Source organism: Lipotes vexillifer, unplaced genomic scaffold (assembly GCF_000442215.2).
Source record: "Lipotes vexillifer unplaced genomic scaffold, Lipotes_vexillifer_v1.1 scaffold415, whole genome shotgun sequence".
NCBI lineage: Eukaryota > Metazoa > Chordata > Mammalia > Artiodactyla > Lipotidae > Lipotes > Lipotes vexillifer.
Window position 1 is genome coordinate 2,827,601 of NW_006774345.1, and position 11,904 is coordinate 2,839,504.

Here is an 11,904-nt window from a genome sequence, read left to right on the forward strand (position 1 = left end):
AGAATATATATATTCAACTGAATTACTTTGCTGCACACCTAAAACACTTTAAATCAACTATACTTCAATAAAATTAAAAGAATAAACTTGGTCCAGTGATTTACTAGCAGAGTAGCCATAAACAAGTTACTTAATCTCATTGAATCATGTGTTACTCGCCTACAAAATGGAATAAAAATAACCTACCTGGTTGATGGGAAGATCATACAAAATAATGTCTGCAAACTGCTATGTGTGGCCCTTAGTAGGAGTCAATATATGTGAGTCATTTCCCCCTTTAAGTAGCATTTAAATATAGAGTAAGGATGAACTGTCACAGGGTGATTCTCCCCGTCTCCCCATTTCTTCCTATAGATTGCATACCTTGAAATCCTTAAGTTCTCCTTTTACCTTAAAGCCATTGTCTGCCTTTTTCTATTAAGCAATTCACTTCTAGGATGTTCAGATTTTGTTATAAGAGCATACTTACCCATATTTCCAAATATTCTACTCCACAAAAAGATCTGCATTCAGAGAGGCAGAAGAGTGAGTAACTTTACAGGATTTTAGTGGACCAACCTGGACTTCAAGCTGGTTTGAGTTTCACTTAACTGGCCTGTTAATGTCTCCTTTCCTCATAGCACTAAAAATGACCCATCTGCGGTTTCCTTTGACCCTTCGAGATTACTGGACAATCAGTAGAGAAGAATTTGAGTCAGTGTAGGTTGCTTAGGTATTTCCTTCATAATGTTAAATGGTAAAATCTTGTTGAGCAATAAAAAATCTTAAGAAGTCATATAGAATTAAACCGTTATTCACTGACCGACAGTCTGTTGTTGCTTTAGGTTAAGATTATTTTGGGAGGGTGTGGTTCCTATGACCGCAGAAAATCTGAACTCAGGACTAATTCCTATACCTGTATCTTGGTAACTTGCTTTCCTGGCTCTGGGTAGCTGAGCCAGTTGGCTCTCTTCCAAAGCACATTTGGGCTGCAAGGGAACTGCCTGCTTGGCTAGCTGGCAGGCGAGATTAAAGAAGAGATGAATGTTGTTTCTGGCAGCAGCTGCTGTTTTGTTCGGGGCAGTCCTAATACTATTTTGTAGTTCTCTGCATAAAGAAAACGAGCTACACAGATGCCCCACTTACCTTTTCGACTTTGAAAAGTCTGTAACGTGGATCCTGGCAATGAATATTTTAAAACCACTTCTCATGGTCATAGAAAAGTTGTTTTCTTTCCCCCAAGTTTACAAGATTGGAATCTTCTGGTTTCCTGAACAGCATATGTTGCCCTGATGTGCTTGGGCTGCACACATGTTAGTTTCTACTAAAGGAAAGGAGTCTGCAACCTGACTTCTGTGTAATAACACATGTTCAGATCAAGTAAATAGTTTGCTTTAGGGGGGCTTTGCAGTTCCTTTCTCTGGAATGTGGCATTTTATTGTATGGACGGCTGTTATGCTCAGGAAGAATTGATGAATGGGTGAATATCCCACTGGGGTCTTTTGAGATTGGTTCTCAACAAAAATGAGATTTAAGTAAGACCTTTGCCTTCAGAGTCTCCAGCCTTGTCTTCCTGTAAATTTTCCCTTTTAAATTTCCTTTTCAGTACCATCTGCCACTGTTAAAACCTGCTCCCAGAAAGAGACCTGCTATATCTGTCATTCACAATTGAGTGTGTATTTGAGTCACTATTACTTCCCTCCACCACGACTGTTTCTACTGCATATTTTAGTTCTAACAGTGCATAAGGATTTCTCATTAGTTTTTTCATCATGTGAATAAATTGAAGACAACTTTTAGCAATGAAAGGGTTATTGGAATTTTGTGTCTTGTGCAGAGTACATAGGGGACACTTCTGACGCATGCCTCTAAATTAAAAAAAAATCTAGAACTGCCGACAATAAGATTAGTTTAATGTGACCGTGCAGTGAGAGGTTATCGTGAAATGAGAGGTTATCACACAACAAGCGTGACCTAGAGAGAAGAGTTGTACGATGCTAAAAACAAAGTAGCCAAAGAAAAATGTCATATGCAGAAGCAGAGAGTGTTACAGAAAAACCAGCAAGAGATGATTACCCAAATGGAAACAATACATTTTAGAGCGAAGTCACAAACGCAGGGACACTGTGCTTCAGCTTTCTATCTAATAGGGTGTGTGTGTGCGCACCTGCCGCACGGTCAGGCACCCGAATACCCTTGTGGGAGTCTCCGGAAGTTAGAGAAAGAGGAAGAGGGAGAAAACTCCATTGGAAGTCAATTGTCTATTAACCGAAGCTACTCTCAACACAGTTGAGAACTAAGAAATAAATTGAAAAATGCATCTGACCCCCAAATCAGCATCAACATACCCGTGTACTAAAGGTCAGACTCTTTGTTCATGCAAGATTGATTCTATAAAGTCCTTTCCCGGACTCTTGTTCGTATGGTTTTTTTTTTTTTTTTTTTTTTTTTTTTTTTTGCGGTACGTGGGCCTCTCACTGCCGTGGCCTCCCCCGTTTGCGGAGCACAAGCTCCAGACGCGCATGCCCAGCAGCCACGGCCCACGGGCTCAGCCGCTCCGCGGCATGCGGGATCCTCCCAGACCGGGGCACGAACCCGCGTCCCCTGCATCGGCAGGCGAACTCCCAACCACTGCGCCACCAGGGAAGCCCTCGTATGGTTTTTAAGCACTTGTTTTCCTGATTTCCTAGACAATCCAAAACCTATAATCCACACAGCAAATCATTGCACAACACCTGTGGTTTGAAAAGATTCTCACCACCACTCCATGAACGGGTAAGGCAAAAATGATTCTCATTTTAGAGACTGATAAAAAAGATACTCAGGATTCACTGGCTTGTTCGAGGTCACATGGTGGGGCTCAGAGGTTTTCTGGATCCATCTTCTATACCCTGCCATCACACTACCGGTTTTCAAAAGCGTGAACTTCTTTTCTTTTTTGCCCTTGGAAACCTTTGTTTGAACAAAATTTTACCCAGAAGCATGAAAAAATAGAACAGAGAAAAACTGAGCTACTTTGCTTAAAGTAGGCGTTGGGGGCCCAGAATACTGGCGGGGCAGTGTGTTTTCCTTACCAGGAACAGCTTGAACATCGCACACTCTTCCATTCATTCAGTAATTCACCACCAATAAAAGTAAGTTTATTGAGCTCTGATTTATTTTTCTATTGCTGTTGGAATAAATCACCACCAATTTAGTGACCTAAAACAATACAGATTTATGATATTATGGTTTTGGAGATTCAGAAGTCCAAAATGGGACTAAAAGCAAGGTGTCGATGACACCATGCCTTCCTGAAGGCTCTAAGGGAGACTATTTCCTTGCTTATTTCAGCTTCTAGAAGGCACTTGCATTTCTTGACTCCTGGCCCCTTTCCTCCATCTTCAGTGCCAGCAATGGCAAGTCAGGTCCTTATCGTGTCACATCTTTCTGACCCTTCTCCCATCACTGCATCTCTCTGACCAGAGCTGGAAACGTTCTCAGTTTGTAAGGACCTGTGTGATTAGATGGGACTCAGAGAATCCAGGATAATCTCTCCAGGTCAAGGTCCTTCACTTAATCACATCTGAAAAGTCCATTTTGCCATATAAGTCAATATAGTCACAAATTCCAAGAAAATTAAGATGTGGCCGTCTTTTTGCTATTATTCTGCCTACTATAAGCACCACCCATGGGCCATGTGTTCTGTTTGCCTCCGGGACTACAGGAGGCTAGAGATGGGCATGTTAACAGTAAAAATATGTTGCAAATAATGACCTGACAGTATGGGAGAAATAGGTAAACTAAGAAACAACCAACAAAAATGAAAATAAAATTGTAAAAACAGTCATTCAAACAAGTACAGTAATTTGGAGCTCCTTGGAGGTGGGCAGTCACAACTACATAACCAAAATGCTTTTTCCCCCCAGCTTTATTGAGGTGTGACTGACAAATAAAATTGTATATATTTAAGGTGCACAATGGGATGTTTTGATATATGGATACATTGTGAAATGATGACCACAGTCAAACTATCCCATTACCGTTTATTCTGTGTGTGGCGAAAACACTTGAGATCTACTCTCTTAGGAAATTTCAAGTAAACAATACAGTATTATTAGCTGTAGTCAAAATGCTGTACATTAGGTCTTCAGAACTTACTCATCTTATAACTGAAAGTTTGTACCCTTTAATCAATATCTCCCCATTTTCCTCTACTCCCTGGCCTCTGGCACCCACCTTTCTGTTCTACTCTTTGTTACTCTGAGTTCGACTTTTCTTTTATTTGGATTCCACATATAAGTGAGATCATATGATATTTGTCTTTGTGTCTGGCTTATTTCATTTAGTCTTCCCTTTATTTGATGAAAATGAATCATCAAAGAGAAGCAAAGTTTAATATTTCTAGCCATTGTTTAGGAAATCAGGGAAATGTGTGTACTATATATTAGAAAAATTTCTGCATAGAATAATATGGAAAAAATACTTTTCCATTTAAAGAAGTAAGCTCCTCATTTCGGCGCTCTCCCAAGAATACTGATAGGGAGGTATTACTACTGCTGTGCAGAATTCTCAGTACATTTCTGCCTTGACTGCTCTTCCATCCTAATGTTTAGTTATGCCTGAGTGAATGATTGAATTTTATGAAAGGTGAATACTCATCAGTAGCAAAGTACTTGATCCTTGAACAACATGCATTTGAAACTGCATGGGTCCACTTATATGTGGATATTTTTCAATAGTAAATACTTGCAGTACTACATGGTCCCAGGTTGGTTGAATCCCCAGATGCTGAGGAACCAGGGATAGGGAAGGCTGACTATAAATTATACACGGATGACTCCTGCCTTGCTTAAGGGTCAACTGTATTTACTAAATTAAATATCAGTTTACTTAATAGCTTTAAAATAAATTAAAATATCAGTTTACTTAATAGCTTTAAAATATCAGTTTACTTAATAGCTTTAAAATAAAATGCCTCATGAAATATAAGTTTCTCAGGGATATTTGGTTTTAATTTTTAATTTATTTTATTGAAGTATAGTTGATTTACAGTGTGTTAGTTTCAGGTACAGCAAAGTGATTCAGTTATATATATATATATATGTATATATACACACACACATTCTTTTTCATATTCTTTTCCCTTATGGTTTATCACAGGATATTGAATATAATTCTCTGTGCTCTACAGTAGGACCTTGTTGTTTAACCATTCTATATATAGCAGTTTGCATTTGCAAATCCCAAGCTCCCACTCCATCCCACCCCCACCTCCCTCCCCCTTGGCAACCACAAGTCTGTTCTCTATGTCTGTGAGTCTGTTTCTGTTTCATTGATAAGTTCATGTGTCATATTTTAGATACCAGATATAAGTGTTATCATATTGTGTTTGTCTTTCTCTGTCTGACTTACTTCACTTAGTATGGTAATCTCTATGTCTATCCATGTTGCTGCAAATGGCATTATTCTATTTTATGGCTGAGTAGTATTCCATTGTATATATGTGTCACATCTTCTTTATCCATTCATCTGTTGATAGACATTTAGGTTGTTTTCATGTCTTGGCTATTGTAAATAGTGCTGCAGTGAACATTGGGGTGCGTGTATCTTTTTGAATTACAGTTTTCTCCTGATGTATGTCCAGGGGTGGGATTGCAGGATCATATGGCAACTCTATCTTTAGTTTTTGAGGAACTTCCATACTGTTTTCCATAGTGACTGCACCAATTTACGTTCTCTCAGGGATATTTGAACGTATTAACAGATTTAAGTTTAGTCCTGACCAAATAGACTCCAATAAATTGAGCAAAATCATCTGTACAGATGTTTGTATGTAACTGATCCAAAAAAAAAATGCCCTGGTGAAATTATTTTGCAATTATTATAGAAGTCTGTATTAATATATATTTTTAAACTATCAAAGAACATATATAAAAATTATAAAATTAAAAGTTCTGAAAAATGTACAATATTCAGCTTTGGCTTAGAATAGGGAACAAACTTATCTCCATATGTGTGATATTTGAAAAATTATTAAAGTCTTGGAGAGATGGCGTCAGAGTCCTCACCAGTGATGTAACAGCTTTCTTGAAGTGCTGTGACAGTATGAGGTGGTGAAGAGGACAGGATTTTGAATTGGACAGACCTGAGTTTTCGTCCTGATCTCACCACTTAGAAGTCACTGAATCTCTATCTCAGTTTCTTCATCTTCAGAATTAGGATATATGAAACTTAAATTTTGTTTGTGGTAAGCTAGACAAAATGTTTGGTACATAGTAAATGTTCAGTAAGTGGAAGCTGTTATTCACTGTATTGTTCAGAAAGCACAAGCATCTGCATACACATTCAGACATCCTGCCTGATGGTACTGATGAACTACAGTATGTACTCAATTTAAAGCCAGGCCCTCTGCTTGAGACAGGATCTCACCCCTTCCTGTCTTCTCAAGGACATCTGATGTCTCTCTGTTCTGACCCACAGTGCCAATTGCACCTCCTACTGGATCATCCCCATAGGCATACAGACATCCTGGTATTTTTACCACCTTATAAATAAGACTCTCCCCTCCCCCCAACCTAATTCCTCACCAACTCCCGTCTCACTTTGTTTTTTACTTATTTCTTTGTTTATTTATTTGCTCTCCTTTGAAGCACACCTCTTTAAAAAAGCTGTCTATATGAACCGGTTTTAATCACTCACCTCTCATGCTCTATTAAATCCACTCCTGCCTGGCCTTTCCCAAACTGCTTCAATAAAAATGCTCTTGTCGGTGTCACCAGTGACTATGCCGCTAAATCCAAAGATCAGTTCTCAGTCCTCATCTTACTTGACCTATTGTGAGTATTTGACGTAGTTTCATAGTTTAACCTTCTCCTTAAGGTACTTTTACTTTTTCTTTTTTTCTTGTTTCTTTTTAACTTGGGTTCTTCCTCCTCCTCTGGCTCCTCTCTCAGGCTCCTTTGTGTGTTCTAAATCTTTTGCCAGACCTCTTAAGGTTAGAGCACCATAGGACCCAGTTCTTTGTTCTTTTTTCTGTTTGTACTCACTCCCTTGATGGTCTCATCTACTCTTTTGCTTAAAATTCCATTTATATATCAAAAGCTGTCATATTTATATATCCAGCCCAAACTTCCCTCCTCAATCCAGATTGAAATATCCTGACCTAGTTTCATCACTAGGATGTCTCAAAACACATCTCAAACTGAGCACACTCAAAACTTAACTCCAGATCTGCCCCCCAAACCTTCTCTACCCCTCAGCCTTCCCCATATCATTTGATGGCAACACCATCCTTCCAGTTGCTCAGACCAGAATCCTTGGAGTTGTCTTTGACTCTCTCTCAAAGCACTCTCCAACTGTCAGGAAATCCTATCAGCTCAGTCTTCAGGAGGCATCCAGAATCTAACCACCTCTGGGCAATGCACTGCTACGACCCTTTCTTGCTTGGATCCTAGCAATAGCCCCAAATTGGTCACTCTGTTTCTACCTATTATTAGCCTAAAGTCACAGCGCTTAAAGTGATCTCTTTTTTTTTGGAAATAATTTATATTTTTAGAGCAGTTCATAGCAAAATTGAGAGGAAGGTACAGAGATTTCCCCAGTGTCCCCCGCCCCCCACACATGCATGGCCTCCTCCGTTATCAACAACCCCACCAGAGTGGTGCATTTGTTGCAATTGAGGAACCTACCCTGACACATCTTAATCACCCAGAGCCCATAGTCTACACTGGGGTTTACTCTTGGTGTTGAACATTCTATGAGTTTAGACAAATGTATAGTTACATGTATTCAGAATTATAGTATCATATAGAGTACTTTCACTGCCCTAAAAATCCTCTGTGCTCTATTCATCCCTTCCCCTCCAACCCCTGGCAACCACTGATCTTTTTACTGTTTCCATAGTTTTGCCTTTTATAGAATGTCACAGTAGTTGGAATCAAAACAGTGTATGGGGGCTTTCCTGGTGGCGCAGTGGTAGAGAGTCCGTCTGCCGATGCAGGGGACACGGGTTTGTGCCCCCGTCCGGGAAGAAAGCTCAGACTACTGGTCAGAGCATCTAGCCTGGCAGAAACAGGCAGCCTAAGGTGGCCGAACAAATGTGGGGTGGGGTAAAACCGGCCCCCACAGCATCTCTGCACATCTCTTTCCTGAACACTTAAAGCTCATTAGAATCTATAACTCTTCCAATGCTGATGCTCAGGTGAACAAGCAGGGAGGCAGGAGCCCGGATTGGCTTCTTCACTTACTAATATGCATTTTTTTCCTCTATGTCTTTTTATGGCTTCATAGCTCATTTCTTTTTAGTGCTGAGTAAAAGTCCATTCCCCAGATATACCACAGTTTATTTAACTATTCACCTGCTGAAGGACATCCTGGTTGCTTCCAAATTTTGGCAATTTTGAATAAGCTGCTATAAAAATCAGTGTGCAGGTCTTTGTATAGACACACATTTTCAGCTCTTTGGGATAGAACCAAGGAGCATGATTGCTGGATCATATGGTAAGAATATGTTCCGTTTTGTAAGAAACTTCCAAACAGTGTCTTTAAAAAAAGTTTTAAATATGTCGTATCTCTCCTATGCTCAAAATCCTGCAATGAATCCCTTTTCATTCACAGTAAAAGTCAAAAGTCCAGATGGGTATACGAGACCCTACATGATCTGGCCTCTCCATTCTCTCTGACATCATCATCTTCACTGCCCCCCTGGTTTATTCTTGCTGTTCCTTAAATAAAGCAGATTCCTTAAATCAATGAGTATGCATTTATTTTATAATAATGGGGAAAAAAGATATACTTTCTAAGTTGTCAGGGTAGTGACATTCCAACTAAGTTTTTTTTCTTCTCCAAATGTTTGATAATGATAATATATTACTTTTATAATAAAATATCTTGAAAGATTCAATTGAAAACAACAACAACACAAGATAGACCTTAGGGCCTTTGCACTAGCTTCTCTGTCTATAATACTCTCCCATAGACATCTGCTTGGATAACTCCCTTAGCTCCATCTAATCTTTGATAAAATATTGCCTTCCCAATGAGGCCCCATCAGATATCAGCTCAGTAGTACACTTGGTGCTGTGTGAAGCCTCTGATGCCTCATGAGTGTGATTGTCACCTTGAACCTAAGACCACGCTGCTAGTAGAGCAGAGTAGGCATTATAATTCTTATCCCCTTTAGTGTGATCTAATTTTTCCTTTTTCACAGCACACCTTTGACCTATATAATCTGGTTATTTATTATGTTTATTGGTTATGGTCTGCCTTCCCTCACTAGAAGCTAAGTTTATGATGGCAGGAATTTTTGCTTTTTTTAACTAATATATCCCCAGCATCTAGAACAGTGCCTGGCACACAGTAGCACTAGGTGCTTAATAAATATTTGCTGAATGAATGAATGAGTGAACAAATGTTTGTGTAGTTTCTTCAGTGTCAGGCATAAGACATGGCAAAGAGAAGTCAACAGAATTTCTGCCCTTATATTTCTTTTCTTTCGTCTAGTCTTATTGAGATATAATTGACATATACACTGTATAAGTTTAAGGTGTACAGCATAATTATTTGACTTGCATACATCATTCAGTGACTACCATATTAAGATTACCATATTAAGAACAACTGCCATCCCATATAGATACAAAATCTATATAAATCCAAAAGAAATAGAAATGTTTTTCCTTGTGATGAGATACTCTCTTAACTTTCTTATATAACGTACAGCAGTGTGAATTATATTGATCATGTTGTACATTACGTCCCTAATACTTATTTATCTTAACTGGAAGTTTGTACCTTTTGACCACCTTCCTCCAGTTCCCCCTCCCCCACCCCATGCCTTTATATTTCTTAGAGCCTAGAATATGAATATGGTTATTAGTGAGATTGGCCATTTACAGAGGTCCTTAGGGAGGATTCCAAAATCATATCATGGAAGAGGATCTTGGAGAAATATATTTCAAGGGAGGGTTAGGTCTTAGCAGTGACAGTATGAAAGAAAGCTTGAGTTTAAGCAATTATACTTACATACATGAAGGTATATTAGAGGATATTTTATGTGTTGGGATTGTCCAAAAAGAAGAATCCCCCAAACAAATCATTTACACAATTCAGTCTTCATTTTGGTCCAAGGGAGATGATGCTATGAAGAGTGGGACCCCACCATGCTCAAAGAAGCCTTGAACAAAATTAAGCAGGATTACTGCTAAAATACGTAGATTACAGTGGTAAAACAATAAAAGGGTTTTAGTTTTGTTTCGAAGCCACTATTATCTATGTAGGTAGCATTGTAGTCTTAGAAATTTTAGTAAATGATAATTATAATTTGGTCCAGTGTAATATCTATTTAGCTTTCAGATATTAATTGAAAATAATAATCCAGTTCCATATAATACATGGCTGGTTACATAATAAGTAGGAAAGATTTCTAGCCATGTGCAGATGGGCCTTTGTGTAATTTTAAGATGCAATAGATGAATGTTAACTCTTAAAAGAACTCTCATATTTTAAAATATCTTCACATCTCCATGTTTTGCTCATGCTGTTTATTTTTCCCGGAATACTTGTCCTTTTCTTGTCAACTCTTGGAAACTCTTCTTTTGTCCTCTAAAATCCATCCAGAGTCACATTTTCTCTCTGGCTTTTCTTGGCATTGTCTTTCTGCCACGAGTTCTCTCCCTTAAGGTCAACTGATTAAGTTTTTCTTCCTCTGAGTTCCCAAAGCATTTATCAAGGGGTGTGGGTGTCACTTACCTGCATCTGCATTTCGAGGGTGTCTTATCACCTTTGTTTCTCTAGTGACTGGCTCAGTCCCTGTCTCATAATACAGGCTCAATAAACAGGTATCAAATTTGAAGCATTACACTCTTTTTTTTTTTTTTACCTCGGTCATTGATTCATCCAGCAAATATTTATTAAGAGCTTTTTGTATTCAAGGTTCTGCTATGTGTTGTAAAGATACTGAAGAAAAAAAAAGATGCCCAGATTTTTAAAAACATAAAATATAGTGTAATAAAAAAATAAGCCATGCACAAAGGTAACTATTTTACATATTTGAAAGATTTATTTTCAAAGAGAGGTGTCTTGGGGGGCATGTGAGTGTGGGTTCATGCTAGGATTCAAGAATGTCTTCCCATTGATTAGAAAATGTTTTCCCTTATTAAATGGCTAAAAAGCTGTGATTCAAAACAATGATTCTTTTGATGTCTCACAAATAAGGTTAAATTCTGTCCTATATCTAAATCTCTCTCTCCCCCTCACTTTAACTGGGTGTACTATTAGATGATCGGATTAAAGCACTGCTCAGGGTTTTGCTGCTACTTGCCAAACAGTCTACATTTAAAGTAGAGAAAGTTTCTTTTGGTGCCTTCAGGTATGAATTTTATGCATTCCCTAGTTTTTAGAAAACACCTTAAGTGATAAATCCTTCACATGTTGCTACAAGTTCATTCCTAATTGCCATTGGGGAATTGCCCGTAGAAAGCTTTTGACAAAAGTTAACAATACTGTCATTGAAATGAAAAATCCAGACCATATTTTAACAGAAATTTTTTTAAAAATTTGGTCAGCATAGTTTGAATGCTTAGCATCTAATTGCATCTAATTGTATTTAAGCCAGTAGTGTTAAAAAAAAAAAAAAAAAGGTAGATTCCCTTTTCCACATTAAGGCAGAAGATGTTAATTGTTAATAGTTTTAGTGACTACGGATTTTCACTGATGATCACCAGCATTTTTTCTGTTTTCATTTAGACTTGGATTATCACTTGCATTTATCTTCAACTGCTCCTATTTAATCCTCTCGTCAAAACTCAAGGGATCTGCAGGAACCGTGTGACTGATGATGTGAAAGACGTTACAAAATTGGTAAGTAAGGAATGCTTTCAATTGCTGTGACTCTTTTTCTTGTACTTTTTAAAAAATATTTCCTTTTTTCTTTCCCTAAATTAG

General features: G+C 38.2%; 1 protein-coding gene across 2 annotated transcripts in view; it reads left to right on the forward strand.

The window, feature by feature from the left end:
• Window positions 1-11,904, forward strand: part of KITLG (KIT ligand) — an 87,318-nt gene that overhangs the window by 25,347 nt on the left and 50,067 nt on the right. For both annotated transcript variants that reach the window (XM_007449117.1, XM_007449118.1), the window contains exon 2: window positions 11,707-11,820. In XM_007449117.1, the coding sequence (XP_007449179.1) occupies window positions 11,707-11,820 (114 nt within the window). The remainder of the gene's footprint in view (window positions 1-11,706; window positions 11,821-11,904) is intronic.